The following is a 15,485-nucleotide window of genomic DNA, read 5'->3' as shown; positions in this document are numbered from 1 at the left end:
CAAATGCGGCCGTAACTCAGCAGGGTCAGGCGACATCTCTGGGGAAAGGAATAGGTGACGTTTCAGGTCGGAACCCTGCTTCAAACCTTTATTATGAAACTTGGACTCCTGGTTCTACACACACCATAGCCTGGGAAACATCAACTCCACATCTACATTAGAAAAAAATATCTGACAGCTCTATTAATCTCACCATCCCCAAGATCTCCTGAATAGATTAGTCTGATAAAATTGATGGCAATTTAGAATGCTTCACGATCTCCGACAAACAAAGACATCATCAAAGGTTGTTTAAGAGAGAACTGCAGATGCTGGAAAACTGCAGATGCTGTCAAAGGTTGTGGTTGCTGAATGTCTTCCCTTAAGGGCTTGAGATGCATCTCACATTCTGCCCTTTATATCTCTTCTGATCTGGAAAATGTGCAGTGCACACATAACTAAGCTCAAGGTAATGTGTAATCCTGAGGACATAGACAGTGTGGCTGACCCCCTATCCACATGGAATACATGCAGCAGTTTAGACAATGCACTTCCGTAAACAAGGTCATTATTGTTTATCCATGCACGTATGCCATAACACCATCTGCTAACTACCACTAAGGGGGAGCAGTTTAGCCTGGATACAATAATGCGGCCTTCCAAATTTCCTAGAGTCTGGAATGATCCCGGTAACATATATAAAACACTACGATTGGCATTGGTTAACTAATTCTGCAGTAAAACAAAACTTTGTTTCACATTCTATCCATATTAAAACATCAATACTTGAACACAATCAAAAATATTTACGTGCAACATGTGATTTAAAGATAAGTATTTGGTTCAGTTTAGAAGTTCACTTCAGTTATATAATTGTTATTGCTTAATGCAAGGGGAAAAGTAGGGATCTTTGATGAGACCACATTTAGAGCAATAAAGATAGTGAGGCGTTGCGGAACTCTGACACGCAGAAGAATCCCAGTGTTCGAGTTTGTGATTCACAATATCATGCAGGAAGCGCAATGAAGTAGGAAAACTAACAGAATGCTGTGTGTGGGGGGGGGGGGGGTGGCGGTGGGGGGGGGGGGGGGGGGGGTGGGGGAGGGGGTTTAAGCAGACATATTAGTTGCATTTAATAAACTTTCAGATGAGCATAGGTATATGCAGGGAATACAGGGATATGGGTTTTGTGCAGGGAGGTAAGAAATGGTCTTGGCATCATGTTTGGCGTAGACACAATGAGACAAAGTGCCTGTATTTATTCTCAGCTTTTCTAAATTCCATGTTTTTTTATATACTGTATAAATGATGCAATAATACTTTATTGTCACGTGTACATGGGTACAGTGAATGGCTTTGTTCTGCACACAACCGATAAATTCATACAGCAGGCCTCCCCAATCTGTAAGTTTTACATGGATGTCCGCATGTTGGGAGAACAATAGTGAACCCAACCAGGCATAATATTCACTGTAAGTGTTAAAATTCATGCATTTTTAAATAATGCATTTCGTTGTCTCTGTACTGTACACTGACAATGACAATTAAAATTGAATCTGAATCTGAATCTGAAAATCCTCAGTGGACAAGTTTCTCTTTCATATTTCAAATTTCCAGCATCAACTTTTGGAAAAAAAGATTTTGAGCAGTGTACATCGTCTCGATCTCCACAGCTAAAAATGGATATACTTCCCTGGAGGAAAGGCAGCAGTTTTCCGGGAATGTAAAACAGAAGGATATCTCAACTGCAGAGTATATAGTTTTGAGTGGGTAGATGCTGACATGTTTTGTTAATCTTGCTGGAGGTTCTCAAAGAAGGGGGGGGGGGGGGGGGGGGGGGGGGAGAAGGAAACTGGGCGTACTGCGATCTTCCTGAAACAACGTTCTGTATTCCTGGCACTTTATTTCAGTTTTCCACCAGTCGCTCCACGTTACACTGCTCATTACACATGCTCACTATGCATTTTCACCCCTTCCAATGCACCCTGATATTCTGTTCCCTAATATCACCTTCTCTCACTCTGTACAATTAGTCATGCAATCCACTGCCCTCCATTCTATCACATCTGTTCTCCACAACAACTACTCCCCTGAACCTTGCTCCCAATATTTAACTGCATTCTAAAACTTGCTTTACCAAACTGTCCCCAATGCTGATTAGGGGCCACCAACGCAAAATATTCAAGACGTTTCTCTAGTCACAGATGCTGCCTGACCTACATATATTTCCTGCACTTTCTGCATTTATAGCACAATCCATAATTGCCTTTCAAAAATGACATGATCCGTGTTATTTGTCAACAAGTCTATCATTTCTCGACAATTAAATATCCCACTTTGTCATAAGATCATCAGGTCATAAGTGATATTAAGGCCATTCGGCCCATCAAGTCTACTCCGCTGGTACACAAAAATGCTGGAGAAACTCAGCGGGTGCAGCAGCATCTATGGAACAAAGGAAATAGGCGACGTTTCGGGCCGAAACCCTTCTTCAGACTGAGGAAGAATTAAGTCTACTCCGCTATTCAATCATGGCTGATCTATCTCTCCCTCAAACCCCATTCTCCTGCCTTCTCCCCATAACCCAATACTAATCAAGAATCTATCTATCACTGTCTTAAACATATCCATTGACAGGCACCACCGCCTTCTGTGGCAATCAATTCCATCAGATTCACCACCCTCTGACTAAAGAAATTCCTCCTCCTCATCGCGGAAGTTGCGGCGCTGGTGAACGGCTGCGGCTCGCCTGCAGTCCGTTTGTTTTTACTTATGTGTGCGGGGGGGGGGGGGGGGGGGGTGAAACAGGGCTTTCTGTCTCTCCCTTCGGGGGAATGCGACTTTCTTGTCGTATCACCCTTCTCTGCCTCCGTCTGCGCTGAGGCCTAATGGCGGAGATGGCGACCTCGAGGCTCTGGAGACAGAGCCTGTCAGGACTATCCCTGGGCTCGCTCCCGTGAGGGCGGCCCGGCTCAGGGCTGGAACGGCGCTCCCGTGAGGGGCTGAGATGCTCCCGTGAGGGCGGCCTGGCTTGAGGGTAACGGCGCTCCCATGAGGGCGGCCCAACTCGAGGGTAACGGCGCTCCCGTGAGGGCGGCCTGGCTCGAGGGTAACGGCGCTCCCGTGAGGGCGGCCCAGCTTGAGGGTAACGGCGCTCCCATGAGGGCGGCCTGGCTCGAGGGTAACGGCGCTCCCGTGAGGGGCTGAGACGCTCCCGTGAGGGCGGCCCAGCTCGAGGGTAACAGCGCTCCCATGAGGGCGGCCTGGCACGGGGCTGAGACGCTCCCGTGAGGGCGGCCTGGCTCAAGGGTGGAACGGTGCTCCGGTGGCTGAGACGGCATTCTGGCGGCGGCGGCCTGAGTCCGGGGTTCAGCCGCGGGCCAGTGGACGACGTCCTCAACAGCTGCGTCCGCTGGACTGGAGGGCGGCAGCTTCTACCTCCCCCGGGCCGCGGAGTTTGAACCGGCCCGTTCGCAGAGCTCGGTGAGCCGCGGGACTCTTTTTAACATCGCCCGGTGGGGTATCGCCTCAGCGCAGAGGGAGAAGAGGAGGGAAGAGACTGCACCCCTAAGATTTTTGTCTCCATCACAGTGAGGAGGTGTTTGGTGGACTCACTGTGGTGGATGTTAATTTGTGTTTACTGTCTGTTCTGTTGTTTATTATTGTATGTATGACTGCAGGTAACGACATTTGGTTCAGACCGTAAGGTCTAAATGAAAAATAAAGGATCTAATTCTAATTCTAAAATTAAAGGAATGTTCTTTAATTATGAGGCTATGACATCGAGTCCTAGACTCTCCCACTAGTGAAAACACCCTTTCCACATCCACTCTATCCCAGCCTTTCACTTAGGCTTAAACTATTATTACACATGTATTATACTTTAAAGCAACCTGGCACCTAAATCAGTGCTTATCAACTCCAGATTAGGCAAAACCATCCAGTCATCTATTTCCTGAGCTGGTCAGTACTATTGTCCCAGGCTGTGACCTTAAAACAAGTTGAGTCTGAAGAAGAGTCACAACTTGAAAAGTAACTTATCCGTTTTCTCCAGGGATGCTGTCTGACCCGCTGAGTTACTCCAGCACTTTGTAGCTTTTTATGTGGACAAGTTTCTGCATTTCCTTGTTTCTACCTAAAAGACAGCCTTTTAATCAAATTTACATTCAGCAATGCCAGAATGGAATGAGCAGGAAGGAACTGCAGATGCTGGTTTACACCGAAGATAGACACCAAATTCTGGAGTAACTCAGCGGGCCAGGCAGCATCTCTGGAGAAAAGGAATAGGTGATCCGAAGATCTGAAGAAGGGTCTCGACCCAAAACATCACCTATTCCTTTTTCCCAGGGATCACACCTGACCTGCTGAGTTACTCCAGCATTTTGTGTCTTTCTTTAAAAAGGAATGAAACAGATTTACAAAGATGAAATGATGTGACAATTAGGTCATCAATCCTCAACATACATATTCCCCATACAATTCTGCCTCCTTTTGTAACATTTCAGTGTATGATATTATAACATCATTCAAAGCATAATTCACAGTAACACAGCGGTACATTTGGTGCCTTACAGCACCAGAGTCCCATATTTGATCCTGACTACGGGTTCTGTTTGTACATTCTCCATGTGACCACGTGGGTTTTCTCCAAAAGTGCAGGTTTGTAGGTTAATTGGCTTCTGTAAATTGTCCCTGGTCCCTAGGATAGAACTAGTGTACGGGTGATCGATGATTGGTGTGGACTCGGTGGGCCGAAGGGCCTGTCTCCATGCAGTATCTCTAAACTAAATAAACTAAACTGGCTAAATCAGACTTCCGAAACGTTTTCCTACGAGGTGGAGTGTAGTCCCAAAGCATGTGGATCGCTAGTCACCACGGATATGGTGGGCCGAAGGGCCTGCTTCCATGCTATATCTCCAATCTGCCAATCACTACCCCCCCCCGGACACTTATTATTATTTATTCAAATCATGTGCTATGTCGCTCTTCCAGGGAGATGCTAAATGCATTTTGTTGTCTCTGTACTGTACACTGACAATGACAATTAAAATTGAATCTGAATCTGAATCTGAAAACTAAAACTGAAGCAAGATCAGCATTTGACAGAAGTCTAAGATAAGAACAGTACTAACGATTTTAGCTCCCTGTAATCTGTTTTTTTTTTCCACTGGGGATTCTGATCAATCCTGAGAGCATGGCCTTTATTGCTCCTTTTAAAATGGATTAAATGCCAATCCTGCAGCCTCAGAGCTCGAGGTGCTTTGAGCCCACCGAACTACAAACTTAGTTTTCAGAAATTCAATATAAGACACGGTTCTATAGGAAATCGTTTCAAATAACTTATTTGAAGGCCATCCCAGGTCATTTGCAGATGGCTCTCAAGGCTTTTCCGCCTGTTCTACCATTCATTTAGATCATTGCTATAATGTGGTTCAAACTCCATTCCAGTATTTCACTTAAAAAGCCCATCCATTTTAGCTCTTAAATTTATTTTTGAGTAACAGGCCCTGAGGCCCACCAAGTGGGCTCCCACCCAACGATCACCCATGCATTAGTTCTATCATACCCCAGTTTCACATCCTTCAGTCTCCTGAGGAGACTGAAGAAGGTCCATCTGTCTCCTCAGATCCTGGTGAACTTCTACCACTGCACCATCGAGAGCATCCTTACCAACTGCATCACAGTATGGTATGGCAACTGCTCTGTCTCCGACCGGAAGGCATTGCAGAGGGTGGTGAAAATTGCCCAACGCATCACCGGTTCCTCGCTCCCCTCCATTGAGTCTGTCCAAAGCAAGCGTTGTCTGCGGAGGGTGCTCAGCATCGCCAAGGACTGCTCTCACCCCAACCATGGACTGTTTACCCTCCTACCATCCGGGAGGCGCTACAGGTCTCTCCGTTGCCGAACCAGCAGGTCGAGGAACAGCTTCTTCCCGGCGGCTGTCACTCTACTCAACAACGTACCTCGGTGACTGCCAATCACCACCCCCCCCTGGACACTTATTATTATTTATTCAAATCATTTGCTATGTCACTCTTCCAGGGAGATGCTAAATGCATTTTGTTGTCTCTGTACTGTACACTGACAATGACAATTAAAATTGAATCTGAATCTGAATCTGAATCTGAATCTACACTCTAGGGCAATTAGGTTCAATTTACAAAGGCCAATCAACCCACAATCTGCACGCCATTAGAACATAGAAAGATAGAAACATGGGAAACAGGAGCAGGAGTAGGCCATTCGGCCCCTAGAGCCAGCACCGCCATTCAATATGATTGTGGCTGATCATCCAAAATCAATGCCCCGTTCCTGCTTTCTCCCCATATCCCTTGATTCCGTTAGCCCAAAGAGCTATATTCTACCTCTCTCTTGAATACATTCAGTGAATTGGCCTCCACTGCCTGCTCTGGGTGAAAAATATTTTCCTCATCTCGGTCCTAAAGGGCCTGCCTACCCCTTATTCTTAAACTGTGGCCCCAGGTTCCGGACTCCCCCAACATTGGGACCATTTTTCCTGCATCTAGCCTGTCCAAACACTTCAGAATTTTATATGTTTCTTGTTATTAAAGGGAGTGCCATGTAGGTTCACCAGGTTAATTCTTGGGATGGTGGGACCGACATATGATGAAAGAATGGATCAACTGTGCTTATATTCACTGGAATTTAGAAGCATCTTATAGAAACATATATCATTCTTAAGTGTTTGGACAGGCTAGATGCAGGAAAATCTTCTCTGAACCCTTTCAAGCTTGACAATATCTTTCCTATAATATGGTGCCCAGATCTGAATACAATATTCTAAATGCAGTCTCACCAATGTCTAATACAACTGCAACATGACCTCCCAACTTCTATATTCTGACTGATCAAGGCCAATGTGCCACCTTTTTGACCATTTTATCCACCTGCGACTTGACCTTAAAGGAACCATTCACCTGTACTCCTAGATCCCTCTGCTCCACACTACTCCCCAGAGGCCTACCATTCACTGTGTATGTCCTGCCCTTGTTAGACATCCCAAAATGCCACATCTTACACTTCTCTGTATTAAATTCCATCAACCATTCCTCCGCCCACCTGGCCAATTGATCCAGATCCTGCTGCAATCTTTCACAACCATCTTCACTATCTGCAAAACCACCCACTTTTGTGTCATCAGCAAACTTGCTAATCTTGCCCTGTATGTTCTCATCCAAATCATTGATGTAGATGACAAACAGTAACGGGCCCAGCACCGAACCCTGAGGCACACCACTAGTCACAGGCCTCCAGTTTGAGAAGCAACCTTCCACCATCACCCTCTGCTCCCTTCCATTTAGCCAATTTGCTATCCATTCAGCTATCTCTCCTTAGATCCCATGCGATCTTCCTGCGCAGCCTATCATGTTGAACCTTGTTGAATGCCTTACTGAAATCCATGTACACAACATCTACAGCTCTGCCCTCATCAACCTTTGTGGTCAGGTCTTCAAAAAACTCTATCAGATTTGTGAGACACGACCTCCCATGTACAAAACCATACTGACTGTCCCTAATCAGCCCTTGCCCATCCAAATGCCTGTATAACCTATCCCTCAGAATATTCTTTAGACAGTCCTCTTTAGACACTCCTCTTTAGACAGCAGTAGACTGGATGGGCCAAATAGCCTAATTCTGCTCCTATCACTTATGAACATAAATGCCACTATGAAATCTGCCTCAACCACTACCCCCAGCAGCAAGTTCCAGGCATCCACCACCCTCTGTGTAAAAAGGTTTCCCGCACGTCACCTTAAATTTTGCCACTTTCACATTAAAGCTACGCCCTCTAATATTTGATTTTTTTTTCCATCCTGGGAAAAAGGTTTTCACTGTCTAGCCTATCAAATGAGACAATGAATCTAAACTTCTAAATTTGACCCTTACCTTAAACCTATCTATAACCTTTAATTATATTCCCCTCAGCTAAAGGGAAGGTTTCTCACCTGTCTATGACCCTCATAATTTTGTATACTTGTAGCCGGTCCTCCCTCAGCCTTCAGAGCCAGCTTACAAAGTGCCTCTTTCTGTGCTCTGTGCTTCTATGATCCTTTGTAATATCAATACTTTGATCCCTAAATTTCTTTTTTCCCCCACATTTACTTGATACCTGCTCATTAGAATAGATTGGCATCTTCCTTCAATAGGTCCCAAAGCAGGAACCCCCACACTTCCTCATTCGGAACGCCACAGCTTTGGCTGCTCACACACACACACACACATCTCAGTCTTATGCCCCTGTCCCACTTAGGAAACCTGAACGGAAACCTCTGGAGACTTTGCGCCCCACCCAAGGTTTCCGTGCGGTTCCCGGAGGTTGCAGGTGGTTGCCGGAGGTTGCAGGTAGTGGAAGCAGGACGAAAACCTCTGGTAACCGCACGGAAACCTCGGGTGGGGCATGAAGTCTCCCGACGTTTCCGTTCAGGTTTCCTAAGTGGGACAGGGGCTTAAGCTTACACACATTTTCTCGGTTCTGATCTCATCTGCACTAATTCATGAGTGCATGAATATGTCAGACACACCTTTAACAAAACCTTTACTTAACTCCTCAAACAATTCAATGAGCTGTTAGACATAACTTAGCATTTACAAATCCTTTATCAATCATGCAAAGCAAACCAGTGAAACATTTTGGCAGCTGTCAATCTCCGCAGGATAAAGTTTGGCTGGCAGCTGGGAGTAATTGCACGCCTTGTGTGATACAGTATTCAGAGCCATGGTTGCCCCAGTTTCATGCCAACAACAGTTTGTACAGTCTGTTTGCCTTTTACGATACGGTACGATACAATAGAACTTTATTTATCACAAGAGGGAAATTGATCTTAGTTCTTAGGGCTAACGGAATTAAGAGGTGTGTGGAAAAAGCACGAACGGGGTACTGATTTTGGATGATCAACCATGATCATATGGAATGGCGGTGCTGGCTTGAAGTGATGATCACAATTTTTCAATAAACCTTGTTTTATTTGTTTGCATTCTTTTTATCACCTTGAATCAGTCATTGGACCTGGACTTGCCTGCTATTTGTAAAATTCTGCATCCAATTCACCTTGGAAAAAAAAAATAGTTTTTCAGCTGAAAACTGAATGTTGCCTGGGATTTCTGACTGAGATTTACTAGAATGTTGCCTGGGTTTCAACAACTAAGTTACAGAGATAGGTTGAATAAGTTAGGTCTTTATTCTCTGGAGCGCAGAAGGTTAAGGGGGGACTTGATAAAGGTCTTTAAAATGATGAGAGGGATAGGCAGAGTTGATGTGGACAAGCTTTTCCCTTTGAGAATAGGGAAGATTCAAACAAGAATACATGACTTCAGAATTAAGGGACTGAAGTTTAGGGGTAATATGAGGGGGAACTTCTTTACTCAGAGAGTGGTAGCGGTGTGGAATAAGCTTCCAGTGGAAGTGGTGGAGGCAGGTTCATTGGTATCATTTAAAAATAAATTGGATAGGCATATGGATGAGAAGGGAATGGAGGTTATGGTATGAGTGCAGGCAGGTGGGACTAAGGGAAAAAAAGTTGTGTCGGCACGGACTTGTAGGGCCGAGATGGCCTGTTTCCGTGCTGTAATTGTTATATTTTATATGTTATATGAAATTCAATTTAGGATTTTTGCCCATTGTATGGGGTTCTACCAAGTTACTATGAAAGGGGGGTAGGAGATTGCAACCTTCACATGGTTCGCCCTATTTCGACGAATGCAATCAACCTGGCATGCACAGATCAAGTAAGATCAAACAGAACAAGTAGTCCTACAACTTCAGGCTGTGCACGCCATACGCAAGAAGAAGAAGAAGAATATGAAAGGGGCAAGATTGCGAAGGACTAGTCGAATCTCATTTGTCATACTTGTCACACTTTTGTTCATTCTCAAAGATGATTTAGATACCGAACATCCAAATAACATAGTCATAGAGTGAATCAGTGTGGAAATAGGCCCTTCAGTCCAACTTGCCCACACACGGCCAACATGTCCCAGCTACACTAGTCCCACCTACCAGCATTTGGCCCATATCCCTCCAAACCTGTCCTATTCATGTACCTGTCTAAATGCTTCTTAAATGTGGCGATCATCCCTGTCTCAACTACCTCCTCTGGCAGCTTGTTCCATACACCCACCACCATTTGTGTGAAAAGGTTACCCCTCAGAATCCTATTAAATCTTTTCCCCTTCACCTTAAACCTGTGTCCTCTGTTCCTCAATTCTCCTGCTCTGGGCAAGAGACTCTGTGTATCTCTGTGCATCTTGCGGCCATTGTTTATGTGTTGCCCCGGGCAGTATGTGGAAGCGAGCTATGTAACAATACATGCATCAATACATGAGATTAAAGCTCAACTCAAATACACATATTTGCATTCACCGGCAGCAAAAAACTAATAATGATCAGCAGCAGAAAATCTCAGAGACGCTGAAGCTAATTCCCCAATTGACTAAATCAAACTTCATGTTTAAGAAGGAACTGCATCACGTTTTTTTTAAGGCTAGAAAAGATTAAATTCACATTGAGGGGGTCTGTGAAAAAGATTTATTTGAAATGGGAACCCTTTTTATCATACTTTGAGGGTCTAAAGGAACTACCTATTGACTGAGGGCACTTGACAGTAAGTGGGGAGTTGCCTTTATTCTGTTTTGTTACTTTATTATTGTTAAAATGTGCATTTGATTTTGTGATATATTTGAATTGTGAAAATAGCTTCCAAGGGGTGTTTAGGGAGGGTGCGTTAGGATAATTTTGTTCTTATTTTTTTTTAATGGAGGGAGATGTAATGCCATACGTCAGATGTACTGGAAAAATTTCTTTCCTCCAATAAAAATAAATTAAATTAAAAAAAAAGGAAAAAAAAAGAAGGAACTGCAGATGCTGGAAAATCGAAGGTACACAAAAAGCTGGAGTAACTCAGCGGGTGAGGCAGCATCTACGGAGCGAAGGAAATAGGCAAAGTTTCGGGTAGAGACCCTTCTTCATTTAATTGGGTTCTCTTGATTTAATTGGATATCAGATAATTTGGGCTGCACAGTGGTGCAGTGTTAAAGCTGCCTTACAGCGCAGGCATGGAAATTGCTATCAAAATATGGGGGGGACCGGGGGACAGGGGGGACACAATTTATTGGCGGCCGCGCGCGCATGCCAACACTCACGCACACATGCGAGGCTTCGGAGGCTTCAGCCGTGGGCCCTGTGAACGGTAATTACAGCTCAACCCAGCACTAAATGCAGCTCAACTCTGCCTCTCTCGCCGGGTTAACCTACAGCCCTGCCTGGACTGATAGGGCACCAGCCTGGAGTTGTGGAGATAGCGCTGCTTCTCCGCGTTGGCTGTAAACCTGGGCTGTTGTTCCCGCAAGTCCAGGCAGGGCTGTAGGTTAACCTGCCGGGACAGGCAGAGTTGAGCAGGGTTTAGCGCTGCTTCTCTGCGCTGGCTGTGGGCCTGGGGGCACCGCTCCAGTCTGGCTCACAGCGCCTCTGGCCACCCCCGGGCGTGGGGGTGGGGGGAGCGAAGGGAACTTGGGTGGGGATGGGGATGGTCCAGTGGCGGTTCGGCAGTGATTGCAGCGCCGGAGAGCCGGGATCGATCCTGGCTGCGGATGAGGTACAGGTCTGTGTCCAGGGCTGCCGAGAGTGTTTTGGCACGTCTCCCTCCTCCAATCACCGATTTAGATGATGGGATTAAAAGTAACACTGGCAAATTTGCATATGACACAAAGCTGGGTGGCAGTGTGAACTGCGAATAGGATGCTAGGAGGTTGTAGGGTGACATGGACAGGTTGAGTGAGTGGGCAGATGCATGGCAGATGCAGTATAATGTAAATAAATGTGAGGATAACCACTTTGGTGGCAAGAACAAGGAGGCAGATTATTATCTCAATGGTGTCAGATTAGGAAAAACAGAAGTGAAACGAGACCTGGGTGTCCTTGTACACCAGTCACTGAAAGTAAACATGCAGATACAGCAGGCAGTGAAGAAAGCTAATGGCATGTCAGCCTTCATAATGAGAGGATTTGCGTACAGGAGTAAAGAGGTCCTTTTGCAGGGCCCCGGTGAGACCACATCTGGAGTATTGTGTGCAGTTTTGGTTACCTAATTTGAGGAAGGACTTCCTTGCTATTGAGGGGGTGCAGTGTAGGTTCATGAGGTTAATCCCCGGGATGGCGGGACTGTTATTTGAGGAAAGATTGGAAAGACTGGACTTGTATTCACTGGAATTTAGAAGGATGAGAGAGGATCTTGTAGAAACGTACACAATTATAAAAGGACTGGACAAGCTAGATACAGGAAAAATATTCCCAGTGATGGGTGAATCCAGAACCAGGGGGGCACAGTCTAAGAATAAAGGGGAGGCCATTTAAGACTGAGGTGAGAAAATACATTTTCACCCAGAGAGTTGTGGATTTATGTAATTCCCTGCCACAGAGGCCAATTCGCTGGATGAATTTTAAAGAGTTAGATAAATCTCTAGGGACTAGCCGGATCAAGGGATACGGGGAGATGACAGGCACGAGTTACTGATTGTGGATGATCAGCCATGATCACAATGAATGGCGGTGCTGGCTCGAAGGGCCAAATGGCCTCCTCCTGCAACTATTGTCTATGTTTTCTATTAGTACAGCCTGATACCCCAGTGGAACTTCAATGTTCTTTTTTTAATTAATTTGAAAGACTGCTTCTTCCTGACTGACGCGTGAACAAATCAGTCTAGCTTTAGCGATTTGGAGTTGGATACAAATCCGTGACCAAATATAGAAGTAATCCATTGTGGCGTCTTTTTTGTTGCATTCTAGCAAATGCCTCTCAAAATCATCATTTCTGATCCACCATCACATTCCCCCAGCACACAAAAACCTCAGGATTCTTTTCTGTTAGCAACATAACGATTTGTTTGTTTATACTGTATTTTGAAGATCGCCATTTGAAATCAAAGACTTGCTTGAGTATTACTTTTGCCGTCACACATGAGCGGCTGTATTTAACAAGCCTAAGTCCATTTTATTCGAGCCAGACCAGGACTTCTTGCTGTCTAATCTCCGTTCTTTAAGCCACCAACAATGAAGGCCGTTGTATCCAGCGGTGAGCCTCTACTTACACATGTGTCCTGCTGAATGCGCTGAAGGATCCTCTTGGCGGGAACCAGGAAGTCGATTAGGCAGCGGAGTCCATCCCCTTGGTACGACTTCTCCACCACGTGGAACAGCTGCCACAGGACAGTGGCTGCAGTGACTTCGAATGGCGGGTAAAGGGCTGAAAGTGTGTTCTGTATGTAGATGTCAAAGGATTCCGAGTCCTACAGGAGGAACAAACAAAAGCACATGTGAACCTCTCTTCTCGTTCCATTACCGCTTTTAAACAGGGATTTGAAAGTTCATAAGATAATAAGGGGCGGCACGGTAGATTTGCACGCCAGAGACCCGTATTCAATCCCGTCTGTATCCAGCGACTTGCGTTGGTTCTCTCCGGGATCTCCCCTTTCCTCCCACACACCAAAAGCCGACAGTTTTGTAGGTTAATTGGCTTGGTATAATTGTAAATTGTCCCTAGTGTGTAGGATAGTGCTAATGTACGGGATGATCGCTGGTCGGCACGGACTCGGTGGGACGAAGTGCCTGTTTTCATGCTGTATCTCTAAACTAAACTAAAACACTAAAAGTTCATAAGTCATAAGAACAGAACTAGGCCATTCGGCCCATCGAGTCTACTCCGTCATCCAATCATGGCTGATCTATCTTTCCCTCTCAACCCCATTCTCCCCATAACCTCTGACACCCTCAGTAATCAGGAATCTATCAATCTCTGCCTTAAAAATATCCACTGACTTGGTCTCTACAATATTCTGTGGCAGTGAAACCACCGGCAACGTGTCTTAATTTGCTGGAAATAGAATGGAGGACTTCACAAACTCACCGAAGCATTTTGCAGCCACTCAGAAATGTCGGATGCATTGACACTGTTGTGATGTGAAGTCAAGCAGCTAATTTGTTCGCATGCAGCTTCCAAATATGAAGACTAACTTCGTAATTACAAAAATACAAAGTCTTGGTGTAACTCAGTGGCTCAGGTAGCATCTCGAGAGGACATGTTCTCCAGAGATGCTGCCTGGCCTGTTGAATTACTCCAGCACTTTGTGTTTTTATTTATAAACCCGCATCAGCAGTTACTTGTATCCCAACATTTTCATTAGTATTTAACTGGGACAACAGGAAAAATGTTCCCAATGTTGGGCGAGTCCAGATCAGGGGCGACAGTCTTAGAATAAAGGGGAAGTCATTTAAGACTGAGGTGAGAAAAAACGTTTTCACCCAGAGAGGGTAGTGGAGGCCAAGTCACTGGATGGATTTAAGAGAGAGTTAGATAGAGCTCTAAGGGCTAGTGGAAACAAGAGATATGGGGATAAGGCAGGCACGAGTTATTGATAGGGGACGATCAGCCATGATCACAATGAATGGCGGTGCTGGCTCGAAGGGACTAATGGCCTCCTCCTGCACCTATTTTCTATGTTTCTATGTAACAGTTGAGGCAAGGACTATTGCAACGTTTAAGAAATGATCAGACAGCTACATGGAGAGGATTTAGAGGGATATGGGCCAAACGCAGGCAGGTGGGATTAGTGTAGATGGGACATATTGGTCGGTGTGGGCAAGTAGGGCCGAAAGGCTTGTTTCCACACTGTATCACTATGACTTTAAGAGGATGAAATCAGTGCTCATTAAGATAGAATGATAAAAATGGGCGGTTTCACCTCTCATTTGGGAATGTTAACACTTCCGCACAGTAGGTGAAAATCCAAAAGAAAAGCAAATGCTGGAAATCTAAAACTAAAAAGAGCCAATGTTTCATGTCAGAGATCTTTCAACAGAACAGTAACTGATAATGTTACTTCACAAATGATCTTCAGTCTGAAATGTTCCCTTCCCACAGATACAGCCTGAGCTGCTGAATATTTCCAGCATTTTCCTTGATTTGTTTGGACTTCCCCAAGTACTAATGGCGGAGCAGAGTTGAAAGGAGCTGGACTACTGGAGACACAAGGAACCGCAGATACTGTAATCTAGTGAAAAACACAAAGTACTGGAGGAACTGAAGAAGCATCCCGACCTGAAACACCGCCTGTCAATTCCCTCCACAGATCTCTGAACTACTAGCAGTCATTGGATACATTTTAAGAGGCTTTGAATAAGCACATGGATAGAAACATAGAAACATAGAAAATAGGTGCAGGAGTAGGCCATTCGGCTCTTCGAGCCTGCACCGCCATTCAATATAATCATGGCTGTGCATCCAACTCAGTATCCTGTACCTGTCTTCTCTCCATACCCCCTGATCCCTTTAGCCACAAGGGCCACATCTAACTCCCTCTTAAATATAGCCAATGAACTGGCCTCAACTACCTTCTGTGGCAGAGAATTCCACAGATTCACCACTCTCTGTGTGAAAAATGTTTTTCTCATCTCGGTCCTAAAAGATTTCCCCCTTATCCTTAAACTGTGACCC

At 45.2% G+C, this 15,485-nt stretch overlaps 1 protein-coding gene across 1 annotated transcript in view; it reads right to left on the bottom strand.

Moving 5' to 3' along the window:
- Positions 1-15,485, bottom strand: part of zgc:158766 (uncharacterized protein LOC100009641 homolog) — a gene marked incomplete at its 5' end in the record, with an annotated part of 164,178 nt that overhangs the window by 139,499 nt on the left and 9,194 nt on the right. The window contains 1 exon segment of the mRNA XM_055651523.1: positions 13,084-13,281. Coding sequence (XP_055507498.1) covers positions 13,084-13,281 — 198 coding nt within the window.

Source organism: Leucoraja erinacea, chromosome 2 (assembly GCF_028641065.1).
Source record: "Leucoraja erinacea ecotype New England chromosome 2, Leri_hhj_1, whole genome shotgun sequence".
NCBI classification, from domain to species: domain Eukaryota; kingdom Metazoa; phylum Chordata; class Chondrichthyes; order Rajiformes; family Rajidae; genus Leucoraja; species Leucoraja erinaceus.
The sequence above is the reverse complement of the archived record's forward strand: the minus strand, read 5'-3'. Positions and strand labels throughout refer to the sequence as shown.